Genomic DNA, 13,766 nt, shown 5'->3' with positions numbered 1-13,766 from the left:
CACCACGATAGCTCATGAGGGATCCCGAGAACTTCGCGTTTGTTGAATGTTTAAGCATTCATGCCTTCACAGCAAAATCCGTGAGGACGGGAGAATGGTGGCCCGGATCAGCGCAAGGAAGCCCGTCCTGATCTCCGTATCCGCCGTATGTTTACGGACAGTTCAACTGACCAACCGGGGAAGATCAAGTTCCTTCATGTTCTGCACACCAAGCTCGATAATCTGGCCCAACTGGGCGTTGCTCGCATATCCATCGTGATTGGCATTTATTGCTTGACACACACAAGCACTCCCCAGCGCTGGGCCAAGTCGGTGCGATCCCCATGGGGAAAATCTGGGGAATCCCGCGTCGACACATCGTTCCATCGAATCATCGCCAGTGCCGGCTTGCCACTCAAAGCGCGATAGCGTCTTGTGACCCCACCGAGAATGGCAGTGGACAGGGCATGACCTGACGCTTCCAAATCTGGGGTAGAAGAAACGTGGACCCGTGGGCCCGCTGAATTGAGGTGGACGGAGGCCCCGGGAAGAAATGTCTTTTTGGACTGGTCGCGTTAGGGCGAACTGACTGGACGAGTCCCTGGGAGGAATAGACTCATCCCGACATCCAGGGAGGCCTTGCTGGATGGCAAACGGCACCCTATCTTTTTTTCGTTGCCCTCGATGAGCCCTTGATTCCAAATATCCGCTTCCCTTGAGATGATGGCGTGTAAGTGGCTAATTAGCCGATGGATGCATCGTTTTTACGCCGGGCGACGGTAGCCATCCTTTTGGGCGGTCCCAGGTCTGAGGGACTGGCGGGGAGCCGGGTAAAGTCGAGATGTGGTACACCCCAAAGCCTGATGACCCCTTGAAATCTGCGTAAAGAAAAGGGGCGCCGCGATACGATGCCAGTGTCGAGGACTTCATCCCAAGTTGACTTCGGGGGCTGAAGTTTGCATGGTGTGCCATGGTGATGACGGATCAAATGATGCAGTGCATCGAAAGCGGCCAGACTGACACGAGAAAAGAAGACACGACTGGAAGGAGCAGACCAAAGATCGATCAATGGCTGCCTCTTTGCCTTGGCGGCCTGCGCAAAAAGGTCCGACCTGATGTAAAAGAGGCTGTGGCACGGAAGCCACCACGGCACGTCTTTCCTTCTCCCTCCTTAATCCCCATCGCCAAGAGCTCAGCAGGCGCTGCCGAAGTGCAAAACTGCCTGGCCCAAGACGACGCGACTGGCCTTCTTCTCCCTCTTCTAGCTTGTCTGTCGACTTTCTTCGTTGCAGCATGTCTCTCTCACTTACCCCAGAAAGGGTTAATCGTATGCCAGTCCGTCTCGACACAACAGTCGGTGTCGATTCCAAGCTATCTAGCTATCTACGTGCAATTTTTGGTATCTCGTTTACAATCGAAGGATTCGGTGCCTGCTGACCGGCGAACAAAGCAAAACTGTTCCGGTGATCCGAAACACCATACGCCAACTGGGCCTTCCAGCCTCCCAAATGTTATCCATAGTCGATTTCCAGTCATCCGTCCGTATAGACCGTCTGCCATATTCGCACATGTATCCATCCGAATCTTTCCATCTTCCTGAAAGCCCAACCCTATTCAGAACGTTGATCCCAAGAAAAACGTGTTCTCTAACTTGATCAACAAAAATAAAGACATTCCGTCTAAGCTCCGTCGACTTCCATGTCTTCGACGACAGACTCCTCGTACGACTCGTAAGGCGTATCTTGCGAAGCCGGGCCGGAGACAACTTCCAACTCGTTGTTGGTGATGCTCTGCAAGGCCTTCTTGAATTTCTCGAGCTCGCCTCTCAGACGCTCCCTCTTTCTGGCGGTGGCATCGTCCTCTTCCATCAAACGCGAGAAGACTGTTCCATCGTTGGCTCCTACAAGACCAAGTTGCCCCTCCAAGAAGAAGTCGAGTTGCTGGATGATCTTGGGCATCATACGAGACGTGACCGAGAGAGAGACCGTGTCGGCGAAGCGAAGAGCAGAGAGTATGTAGTAGCCGCGAACATAGGCTGCGACCTTCAGCTCCTTATCGAAGGTATCCGCGCCCATCTTCGCGAGCTCGCCGGCATGCTTCTTCTCCTCTAGGGTACGCTGGTCAGGCGTCATCTCATCCCAGTCGTGGAATTTGGTAGCCTCTCCAGAGAACGCCTGCCAGCGCATAACATGGCGATAGCGTGTAAGCACTCGGAGCTCGGCGCGCTCGTACTCCTCAAAGGCCTTCTTGTTTACTGTGAAAAGTTGGAAAGTCTCCATGGCGTAAATGTCGTTGAGGAACTCCAGAGCCTCTGCACGGCGTTCCTCGAGGAACTGGGCCATGAGGTTCTTGGACTCCTTGAAGATCAGGCGTCTCTTCAACGACCCGAAAGCTTGGTCCAACGCGTAGTTAACGATGCTTTGCAGTCGGGTCATCGTCTCCTGTAGAAAGGTGGCCATGGGCTGGTTCCAAGCCTTAACGGCCTGCTTGCATAAATCCTCATAAACCTCGTCGGGGACAATGCTAGGTCTGCCGGCTTTGGTCTTGGCTCTGATATCCTCGCTGATTTGGCGGAGAGTACGGAATCCAGCACCGCATCTGGCATACTGCTGGAACGCAGGGGCAAGCTGAGAAGGGGGGATGGGTCGTCGGCGGGAGGGTGTCGACGGCGTAGAGCCGCCGTCTTCAGTCTTGATGGCGGCGGAGAATGAACCACCGCCATTGACGCTGGGGCGAGGTCTCTTGGCGTTCGCATTGCCCTGTCCGTTCGCACCGCGCTTCCTGTTGCTAGGTGTGACAGTGCTCGTCGAATCGTCCTCGTCGTCCGAGATCTCCAAGATTGGGACGTCAGACTGATCTTTCAAGATGAACTTGGGCTTCATCTGCAAGACACAGTCCCGAAAAGCCTCAGATAGGCCTCCGTAGTTAGAAGAGAATTCTCTGCCGCGAAGAGTCTCCTTGACAATGCTCGAAAAGTTCATCAAACTCTTACGGACCTCTAGCTCGACGTTGCTAGGCAGTTCGGGAAGTGTGCTGAGCTGCGCTTCGATCTCGCGCACGCGAGTCACGACCTTCTGCTTGATCGATGGGAGGCTGTGCCGTATTAGCATTGAAGTCCGAGCAGGGTATAAAGAATGCTACTTACTTCTTGGCAAACTCCTTGCCTAACTTCTCAGAGAGTGCTGTCTTGAGTTTCTCGACGCCACATCTGTCACGGAAAGCGTGGAACTCCTCAGGCCAAAGATCACTAGAGTTATTGTGAAAGTAAGCCTCTTCCCATTGCTGCTGCTCGTCAAGCTTGCGGTCGGACGGACGTGAAGTAATGAAGAATTCGTGACCGATTCTGTGGCGCTCTCCGCTCAGCATAGACAGCCATTGGGCGTAGTTGCCCTGGGGGAGGAGATCCGCCTTGGTCATCACGCCAATGGTGCGTTGCTGGGCTCTGAGATCGCGAATGATTGAGAGGGTAGACGAGGTCTCCGGATCGACGTTCATGGGGACGGCCCAGATGATGAGGGCACCTTCATGAGAAATGTACTCGCGAGCCAAATTCTCCACGACAGAGACGAGGTACTCGTCCTCCTCCCGGGCTGAGTTGCGGAAGATACCCGGCATGTCGTAAAAAGAGAGGTCAGGCAGGTCGGGACCCTTGATCTCAAGGGCTACCGTGTTGGGGCTGAACTTGGCAGCCGTTCTCTCCGCCTCCTCGTCCAAAAGTCGTTGCTTGGTGATGGCTCCAGTTCCGGGAATGTAGAGTTCGTGGTTCTGATCATGATTGAGGATGGCGATCTGGGCCCATCGGAGGACGGTATCAATGTCGGATTGGTCGTAAATGGTCATGAACTCCTTCACGACGCGTGGTTGCTTGACCCAGGGCGGGAAGGGGCTCTGAGGGGTGACGTCGGCCTTGGTAATCTCGTAGTCACCAGGGGGGCAAAAGGCGTAATCCTGTTGGAGCGAAACACGACAAGACCACTCGGGACCGCCGCGATCTCTCGCCATGCTACGAGAAACGCGAATGTGGATAGGGCAGCGAGTGCAAACCCCATCACTGCGCGGAAGGTTGAGGCCAGCAAGTCCGGACATCAAACTGCTCTTGCCAGCGGACTGATCACCAACTAAGACGAGCTGGGGAAGAGCGACATCGTGAGATACGCCGATCTGCTGAAGCTCGCCGAGAGTGTCGTTGAAAACCTTGAGCTTTGCGCCAATGTCGCGGAAAGAGCCATCGAAGAACGAGGAGTCCATCTGGGTGCCTCCCAAAGGGCTTGCCATCTCGCGGTTCCTCACTTGCATCAGGACGGGCTCACTATCATCGACAGTGGGGTTCGTCATGGCAGTGCGGACGGACCGGGTTGCCAGGCTCATAGGCGGTTTGTTTGAGGGGGGAGCTGTGGAGTGTCAGTATCTGAAGATAACGAAAGGCATTATGAGGAAGATGACTTACGAGCGTTGGATCTGGGAAACACTTGGGATGCATCCGCTGCTGATGAGTAGGTGCTCGGAGGAGCCTGGCTTCTCTGCTGCTGAACGGGAGATCCGTTCAAAGTGGCAGTCGGCGACACCGGTGCATGAAATCCCGGCTCGGCCTTGATACCTCTCTTTGACTTCGTCATGTTGGGCGAAGTTTAAGTGAGATATGTGTGTCGAGAAGTGTTGGTGGTGGTGAAGGTGGGTATGAGAAGAAATTAGGAGAAGGTGCGATCGAGAGGTAGGGGATTTTTGAAGAGTGAAGAGAAGGTGGGAGAAGGTATAGGTCTAAACAGGCAACGACGAAAAAGAGGAGAGAAAGGACGTGAGGCAAGGCTGACGGTTAGTCGGTAGTTGCAACCTGAAGCTCAAGAAGCTGGAGGAAGGAGCTCGGGGAGCAGAGCTTTAAGAGCTCTTTCCTCGTCTGCGTCGGCCAGAGCAACGTGAGGTCCCACGCTCCAGTGATGCTCATTAAAGTGCTTGGGAGCGTTAGGCGTGACTTTGGAGGTGGTGTTATTCGGTCGTCACTTTCCCATCAGAAATAGTCGAAAACGAATAAAAACTCCTCAAGAAGTATTTGAAGATCTATGTAATCGACTGACTGAGTTTTAGCTATATCTATGGCAAGAATGCTGGTCATATGTGGTGATGTGCATTGTAGGTTCTTGTACTCGGTAGCAGGAAATATTGCGGGCTGGAGTAGACGAGGTGCATCGCTGGAGTTTTATCGAGCAGGGGTTTAAAGGAGCTCAGGGATGGCTCGAGTGGCCAGCAGTGGAGCTTGGCCGTGACGATCCCCTGGAGAGACGCGATTTGGTACCTGACAGAGCTCCCCAAAGCGCACCGCAATCTGCCAAATTTTGCGGGCGAGATGTGAGGCCTCACCTGGTCAACGAGGTCACTCCGGTTGCTTTCCAGGCACCTCCTGTCGCGTCTTCCACAGGCAAACACGCTCGGACGCGCTCTTGTCTCTACGCGTAAAGCGCCCGGATCTCCAAAATTCTCGAAGAGGTTGGAGGAGGTTGCCTGACTTACACCAGACTTGCTGCCTCTGCAAAGAATGACACAACCGAATTCGATCCAATGCTCCAAGTTATGCTGCTGGGCAGTTGTGCATCTGAATAAATATCTATTCATCCGATCTGGTCTTACTGATGATTCCAAGAAAAAAGAATCAAAGAGAACACATATACCATTGATAACAGCTGCAGCTCAAGACTTCGAAAAAGAAAGGAAAACACAGAGTGAATCTCAAGGGACACGAATGAGATGCTGAGCTCATCACATGTGGTCCCTGCTCCTGCGCAACTTGTGCAGCTGCTGAGGCTTGCGCAGTGAGCAGTTACCTCTTATCGCCAGCTTATCACCTTTGTCCAGACAGTAAGGGACTTTGCCGCCACAACCCGGCCTTGCACGAGCCACCAGTCGCCTGTAAATTATTCTTAGTCCAGACCACCAGACCAACCAGCCAGCAGTGCGGTGCAGCTCAGGTGGACGTCAAGGTCGACTTCTCAGGGGGGGCTGTTCGAAATCAATCCCACGAAGCGGTGACGTTGCAAATTGGCGATTCTGCTCTCTACTTCCCACCCTCCGACCTACCATCACCACCCTCAAACCTCCTTCGTCCAGTCGCAATCATGTCGCTGCAGGTCCCCTACCGAGGAAAGGCGTCCCAAGAGGGCGCAACCAAGGCCGTCATCCTGGTATGAGCAACCCTTTTTCGCATTCATCCTCTGAATCTGCGGCGCAACCATCTCCAACTCCCCCGCCTTGGTCCAGGGTCGCTCCCCTTCCCTCCTCCCCTCGTGTTCCCATGCCCAACCCACAACAACAAAAGCTTTTCTGCAAACGGAACAATCACAGGCTAACCATGACTCTTCAAAACTCCAGGTTGGCGGTCCTTCCAGAGGAACTCGATTCCGCCCCCTCTCCCTCGACGTCCCCAAGCCCCTCTTCGAAGTCGCCGGCCACCCCATCATCTGGCACTGCCTGACGGCCATCGAGCGCGTTCCCGGCAAGGAGATCACCGAGGTCCTCATCATCGGCTACTACGAGGAGTCCGTCTTCCGCGACTTCATCAAGGACGCCACCAATGAGTTCCCCAACCTCTCCATCAAGTACCTGCGCGAGTACGAGGCCTTGGGCACCGCCGGCGGTCTCTACCACTTCCGCGATGCCATCCTCAAGGGCCGCCCCGAACGCCTCTTCGTCCTGAACGCCGACGTCTGCTGCTCCTTCCCTCTCCACGAGATGCTGCAGCTCTTCCACGACAAGAGCGCCGAGGCCATCATTCTCGGCACCCGCGTTTCCAACGACGCCGCCACCAACTTCGGTTGCATCGTGAGCGACGCCCACACCCGCCGCGTCCTCCACTACGTCGAGAAGCCCGAGTCGCAAATCAGCAACCTGATCAACTGCGGTGTCTACCTCTTCTCCACCGACGCCATCTTCCCCTCCATCAAGACCGCCATCAAGCGCCGCACCGACCGTCCCTCCCGCCTCGTCTCCTACCCGAGCTCCGAGAACCTCGAGAACAGCTTCATCCTCAACGACGACGACGAGGAGCGCAAGAACGAGGTCATCCGCCTCGAGCAGGACATCCTCGGTGACCTCGCCGACACCAAGCACTTCTTCGTATACGAGACCAAGGACTTCTGGCGCCAGATCAAGACCGCCGGCTCCGCCGTCCCGGCCAACGCCCTGTACCTGCAGAAGGCCTGGCAGAGCGGCTCCAAGGAGCTCGCCGAGCCGAGCGCCAACATCATCGCTCCCGTCTTCATCCACCCCACCGCCCACGTCGACCCCACCGCCAAGCTGGGCCCCAACGTCTCCATCGGCCCCCGTGTCCACGTCGGCCCGGGCGCGCGCATCAAGGAGTCCATCGTTCTCGAGGACTCGGAGATCAAGCACGACGCTTGCGTTCTGTACTCAATCATCGGTTGGGGCAGCCGCGTAGGCGCCTGGGCCCGTGTCGAGGGTACCCCCACGCCCGTTGGCAGCCACACGACGAGCATCATCAAGAACGGCGTCAAGGTCCAGAGTATCACCATCCTCGGCAAGGACTGCGGTGTCGGCGATGAGGTGCGGGTGCAGAACTGTGTTTGCCTGCCGTTCAAGGAGTTGAAGAGGGTGAGTCTGCTGTTTTCCTCAGTCGCGCAACGAATGCTAATAACGATAGGATGTTGCAAACGAGGTCATCATGTAAACCGGAGTTTCGGGGATGTGTTTGATGCGTCAGAGGGGTGGGACGACGTAATGATGAAGATATTTGCATCGGGGTCGGATAGAGCTCCCATCATTCTTCATAGATGCATGCGTCTTTGGTCACAAAAAGCAATCGAATTCAGCCATTTCAGATTCACCACCGTGCTTTTCGTTGGTATGTTCTCATCAAATTATTCTTACTAGGATGAATGTGCCAGCCAAATCGTCGCCCATCATGAACTTATACTCGATACGCGAAGGTCTAAATTCTTCAGCCAGTTTCATACATCTCGAGTATGTTCCAGTCTCTGGCCAAGGCTGACTCACGCAGCCGGAGACGCGTACGGAATCGACTCAACGTCTTGACAAAGTCTTGAACCAGAACCGTCGTATGGTGCTTCATTTCTCGCCCATGCCGGTCCCGCACCATTGCCCTCCAAACCTCTAGAGCATCCTGACCCATAGCGAAGCCGTCTATCGTCGTCTCTAGCTCCAGTGCCGCGTGCACATCGCACACCTCGTAGCGCAGCACAGTCCCGATGGTCTCTCGCGCATCCCAAAGCTCCATAAGCCTCAGCTGCGGCATTTGGGCAGCCGCTCCCCCAGCTGCGAGGAGCAGCTCGTTTCCCAGCTGTGGTTCAAGCACCCGTGGGGTCCTCAGGTTGATCATCGTGAGAAACGGCCACGTCGTGAGGAACGGCCGCGTGCGAGAGTTGTACCTGCCCAGAGACGTGGCACCGAAGCCGCGAAGGAATTCTAACGCGTCGATGGGCGAGGACGCGCTGAAGGACTGTAGTTGGTTGCAGGCTGCGACGGCGTCGAGGGCTAGGCTGGAGTCTCTGCGGCACTGAGCCAGTATGAGATCGTGCATGAAAGATTGCTTGAACCGACGGGGGGCGTCCCAGGCGGACGTAAGACGCGGGTCATCACCGGCCACGACGCCGTCGTTCAAGTATTCCGCCCGCGCTTCCTGAAAGGAAACGCTGCTCGCTGTCTTCGGCAGGCGTCTGAGCAGGTGTCGAGTCGCCCGGTTACGCTCTCCTCTGTCCTTTGCCGTTATACCGCGCCAAGGCTCGTAAACGACCTCTCGCAGTCTCGGAAGACAACTGAAGACGGTATCTATCGCCTCTGCGGAAAGACTCCGACGCGACTCGCGGCTGACGATGAAATGTGTGACGACCGGTACCTGGAGTTGGTCGAACCGCAAATCAGCGCCGCGGCTTCTGGGGTCGATGCTCGTGTCGATGTCGAGAAGGTTCCCGAGAAGCCGTCTCTTGGCCAGATGGACGCCTGGGTCGTGGTAGTTGCGTATACGCACTCCCCAAGAAACCCTACAGAGCCCTCGCCGTCTTGTTACCGGGGCGTCGTCCAGGATGTGCGCCGTATCGCTGGCTGAGGCGGCGCTGATCTCAAGCGTGAGCCCTTCGCCTGCAGGATGCCACTCGGCGAGTTTGTTCAGGAGAAGTAGAAGTCGTCCCGTGAAGGCTGTGTTGTTGGCTTTGATATCGCGATTGCCCTCTGGGCTGTCGCAGTCTCTGCAGGTGTAGACCTGGAGGGGTACATGCAGTCTGATGCGCTTGACCTTCTCGCGGAGGTGATCGGTGACGTAGTCGGAGAACGTGTGGATGTCTGTATAGGAACGGAGCATCAGACTCGAGAAGTTGCGATCCTCGAAGAAGTGGCGCCAGTCCCAGCAGATGCTGGGCCATGCCCTGCGCTCATTCTTGTCTGTTGGTGTGTTAGCCAACAGATCCAAAATCCTGAAGCGGATCTCCGTGGGCAGGTCGAACCAATCGTATGAACCCATGGTTGTTATGAGTTTGGCCAAAGGGCTGGTTGAGCGAATGTGAGGGTGCACTGTCGTAAGAGGTTTCTCGCAGACGCGTCGATTTTGTAGGTGCAAGAATGGAAGATTCTCGGCAATCCCAGTGACCAAATGGCAGACTTTGTATATGCTCTCGTCCAGAGTGGCGAGCATCCGCAAGGGTAGGCTGAAAATCTGACGAGAGTTCATTAGCTCCAAAGGTGCGCAGCCTTTCTGGCTATGATTTCAATGGTAAGCCACCGCCAACCCCGATTTCAACACCTGCCAGAACCAATCGCAAGGAATTCTACCATGATTCGGGTGCTGAGTCGCTGCAGAAACGCGCTGCGATGTCACTGTGTATGTGGTCTCATGTGTCTTCATTGGTGATTCACGGAGTTCTTTGGCGTTTTCTACGCATATTGGATCACATACCACAAGCAAGCCTTGGTCTGTTAAGGTGTAGAGTCTGCAGAACATAATGCGGCCCGATCTACCACTTTCCGTTCCCCAAAAAGCCATAGGGACTGATTTTTTTGCTCACTCGGCGGGGCAGACATGTATGCAGTCTTTGTATTATTAATCTTGAATTCCTAGCTGGGACGACCGGCACTGCTATCGTGGTATCACGTGCCTTGTTCTTCGTTTATCGTCATCTCTCCTTTTCGTCGTCTCTCCTTTTCGTCGTCTCTCCTTTTCGTCGTCTCTCCTTTTCGTCGTCTCTCATGTCTATGGCACCCCCTATTCATCCTTTCTCTCCAGTATGTCTTCGTCCCATCATTACATTTCAATCAACTCGAAGCCAGACTGGGCCCAGGTGGCATCGTCGACGGCCAAGGGATCTTGACCAGGACCACCAGCGACGACGAGCTGACGAACCCACTCGCTGGCGAGCTCGACGCTGTCGGCATCGTTGTGGATAGCCACGTATCCTCCGTACCAAACACGGATCAACCGTCCACCCGCAGCGTGGATGGCGTTCTGCACCTTCTCCTGGATGGTCTGTCGGAAGCGGAAGATTGCCATCTGGTTGGCCTTGACGAGCTGGTCATTCTTGATGTGGCTGTAAAGGCGAATGGGGTCGAAGAGCACGAGCTCGAGGTCGTTGCCGCCGATTTTGTGGATAGCAAGTCCAAAGCCCATGCGAGGACAAATACCAGACCAGAGCTGTTGCTGAGTCTGACCAGCAGAGCATCCAGGAAGCGAATCAATGGAGGGAATGGAGCCCCAGGGGCGGCCAAACCAAGGGGTCAGCAGGGCGACAGAGATAGACTTGCCGGATGCGAAGTCGTCCATAGCTCTCTTCACATAGGCGTCGGTGGTGAAGCAGTACATGGACTCGTCACCGGTAGCCTTCGCCCAAAGACGACGGTCCTTGAAGTCTTGAAACTGAGCGACGGGGTTGAGAGCAAGCTGCCAGACGCTGGTGGGCTGAAAGCTTCCGAGCGCAAGGGCACAGAGGAAGCCTCGGACTTCGAGGGGGAGGGTGTACTTGGTAGGGAGGGGAGGCATCTGGCCGGGATTCTGGGTGGTTCTGCCGTAGAGAAGAGAGCGCAAGTCCTTGGACGAGATAACTCCAATGTCTTGAGGCAGAAAGTGGGCGGGAGGCCAAACAGGGGCATTGGCATTGGCACCAGTGATGCTGGTACCTTGAAGCTGAGCCGTGAGAGCACCGAGATCGTTGGGGCGGGTCGCGAGCGAGATGGTCTGGGGAGCGGGAATACCAGCAAAGGTATCCTGGATTTGAATCCAGACGTCAACGGCGTGGTTGAGGTCGGTGTCTTGAGGCATGCCTGTGTATCGGCGGCGGGCAGCAGTGTAAGTCCGCTCAAGGACTCGGATGAGGTCGCCGTTCAAGTCGCCCTTGGTCGTGATCTTCGAGGCGATGGTAGAGTAGAACACCTCGTGGCCGCGAAGGGCGCCGTAGAGATCAACATGGTCGAAGAGGCAATGGAATATCTGAAGCAGGGCGGTGTACATCTCCTGGCGTAAGTCGTCGAATTGGTCTTCTTTGGCAGTCTGCCAGTCGCCGAGAATAACAGCGTCCATGATCTGACGGACGGCATCGCGATCGGGAATGATGGCACCAGAAGGGAAGTAAAAGCCCTTCTGAGCACCCAAGACTCTCTTGGCGACACTGTGCTTCGCCATCTTTTCAACTTGGTATGGGTCTCGAAGGATGGTGGTCTTCTCGAAGGATGGTGGATGTCGGGTCGGAGTTGTGATGGAAAAGATCGGAAGTGGTCAGGATTTACCTCAGATCAGTAGATATTTGTTGCCGAAGAGAAGGAGTTTGTGGATTGGCCAGGTGAGAAAGGTGAGGTGAGAGGGGAGTGGCAGTGAATTGGAGGCAGGTGAGCCACGCGGTGAGTTGAGCCCCAGAAAAGAAAGAACGGCTGTCCTGCACTGCAGTTGCTGTGTGAGAACTTTTGATCTTCGCCGGAGTGAATGAGCGGATAAACCTGGCATGAAAACAAGTAAGGTACGGTGAGAATCTTCATCTTCGGCACAGATACCAAATCATCTTCACCTTCTCGCAGACTTGATCATTGAGCAGTTTGTTCACTTTGCAAAGGTCACCAGTTAAATGAAGTGTCCAGATGAGAAGGAATAGAACACTTGAGATCAAAATATTCAGGACTTTGAACTTCGAAGTCCCGGTTATCAACACTTGTACGTAGGTAGTAGCTACAGACGTCGCTTGGTAGATCGTTGAAGATATTCACACGACCTTCTTACCTTCCGGAGATCATAGTCCGCGAGCTGAGATGGTGATGAACGTTATCGGACGAATAGATAGTGAGATTAAAAACGGGAAAAAACAAAAAAGAATGGCCGATTTGGCAATCGAAGGATAGGTACGCTGACTCACCGCGGAACGTCGACGCCAGCTAGTCATCGTACAACCACCCCTCGACCACCCAGCCGAATTGTTGGAAAGGAGGGTAGCTGAGCTTCCTATAAAGGCAACCTGGCCTGGAGGACATGCAGCCCCGGAGAACATTTCGCCGTGCGCACGGCGAGCTCACTTTGGGCAACTTTACTAGCATTACCCAACCCAAGTCTCATAAACTAAGGTCTGGCCCTACCCAGCAATTCACCTGGAGCTTCAACCTGGAACTTCAACTACCTGAACGCTATGATCTATCGTGAGCTGCAGGGGCACCGACGTCTCACTTTCACAGAAGCCCTGAACGATCTAATAACGGCAATAGAATGACAACAGATAGCGGCCTTTCTACGTGGGTATCGCTGGCAGCCAACGTATTGATATATACGCTGAAATTTCCTGCAAATAAGTCAATGATGATTGTATATATGACTCCATAACTCAAAATTCATTTCCCATGCCGAAGCTAGGGGGCAGGGCAAGTTGCCTGCAACTTCGCAGTGTTCACTTTTCATGTTATGTCAACAAAGAAACGGAGCCCGTAAGGGCGGGCCGAGTCGTTTCCTAAGCTCAGGTATTTATAGCCGAGAACCCTCTTGGTTGTTGCTGATGTTATCTAAGGACTGCCCTTAGATAAGGTAGGCAGGAAACGGAGTCAGCTCAATTGTCTGGACGAATGGCCTGAGTTATTATGGCCAAGTATCCTTGCTCAAAGGAATGGAAGAATCTCAACGTGACTTCCCTCATAATTGAAGGCTTGCCTGAACATAATGTCACATGGAGAGTGTTTTTGCTACGTTTGGACCTGGCAGGCAACCGCCTAGCTGCTCCTTCCAAAATAGTCTACTTGCAAGTTTAAATTTGTCAATGCCCTCACGCTGGTATTCGACGCCTCACTTAAGTTAGACCACACCACGTGCGTTACGAGCTTTTCTTCAATAGGAGCAGGGAGTGAGAGGGAGAATAGAATGGAAGGCTGTCCCGTAGTTTACGTTTTATCTGCAGTAAGCTTCACCAGGACCCAAAAGCAATGCTTCACATTATGAAGGAAGCTAGGGAGGGCATGCTCAGCAGAATAATTTACAAAAGATAAGACTGCTGACAATTTTCAGGTGGCTGCTGAGATTAGAGACTTGAACAGGGTCCAGCGAATGACAGCAGATGGAGCAAAAATAACACCATCCGACTTTTGAGATCACAAAAAAAAAAAAAAAAAAAAAATAAAAAAAAAAGGAAAAAAAAGGGAGGTCCAACAGTGGCGCTATCGAGGATCGAACGATGCGTACGCTGACTCACTGCGGAACGTCAACGCCAGCTAGTCATCGCACAACCACCCCTCGACCATCTGGCCGGATGCTGTTGGTGACCGATTCAAAGACGGACGTTGCCCATAAGGGTACCGCAGCTTCACCTTCTGGG

At 54.2% G+C, this 13,766-nt stretch overlaps 4 protein-coding genes across 4 annotated transcripts; 1 reads left to right on the top strand and 3 right to left on the bottom strand.

The window, feature by feature from the left end:
* Nucleotides 1-1,658: 1,658 nt before the first annotated feature.
* mx3 (Interferon-induced GTP-binding protein Mx3) lies at nt 1,659-4,595 on the bottom strand (the record flags this gene model as incomplete). Its single annotated transcript, XM_037329019.1, has 3 exons — nt 1,659-3,072; nt 3,125-4,370; nt 4,427-4,595. The coding sequence occupies 3 exons, from the start codon at nt 4,593-4,595 to the stop codon at nt 1,659-1,661; spliced, it is 2,829 nt and encodes a 942-aa protein (XP_037173020.1).
* Nucleotides 4,596-6,086: 1,491 nt separating this feature from the next.
* CGCA056_v013775 (putative mannose-1-phosphate guanyltransferase) lies at nt 6,087-7,654 on the top strand (the record flags this gene model as incomplete). Its single annotated transcript, XM_037329018.1, has 3 exons — nt 6,087-6,152; nt 6,340-7,578; nt 7,628-7,654. The coding sequence occupies 3 exons, from the start codon at nt 6,087-6,089 to the stop codon at nt 7,652-7,654; spliced, it is 1,332 nt and encodes a 443-aa protein (XP_037173017.1).
* Nucleotides 7,655-7,924: 270 nt separating this feature from the next.
* Nucleotides 7,925-9,460, bottom strand: CGCA056_v013774 (uncharacterized protein; the record flags this gene model as incomplete). The annotated part of the gene is made up of 1 exon (XM_037329017.1): nt 7,925-9,460. The coding sequence occupies one exon, from the start codon at nt 9,458-9,460 to the stop codon at nt 7,925-7,927; it is 1,536 nt and encodes a 511-aa protein (XP_037173018.1).
* A 777-nt stretch (nt 9,461-10,237) lies between these two features.
* CGCA056_v013773 (uncharacterized protein) lies at nt 10,238-11,608 on the bottom strand (the record flags this gene model as incomplete). Its single annotated transcript, XM_037329016.1, has 1 exon — nt 10,238-11,608. One exon carries the CDS (start codon nt 11,606-11,608, stop codon nt 10,238-10,240), a length of 1,371 nt encoding a protein of 456 aa, XP_037173023.1.
* Nucleotides 11,609-13,766: the final 2,158 nt, after the last annotated feature.

This window comes from Colletotrichum aenigma, assembly GCF_013390185.1.
Source record: "Colletotrichum aenigma strain Cg56 chromosome Unknown KSG_Cg56_contig09, whole genome shotgun sequence".
NCBI lineage: Eukaryota > Fungi > Ascomycota > Sordariomycetes > Glomerellales > Glomerellaceae > Colletotrichum > Colletotrichum aenigma.
Note: the sequence above shows the minus strand (reverse complement) of the source record. Positions and strands in the feature narration are given on the sequence as shown.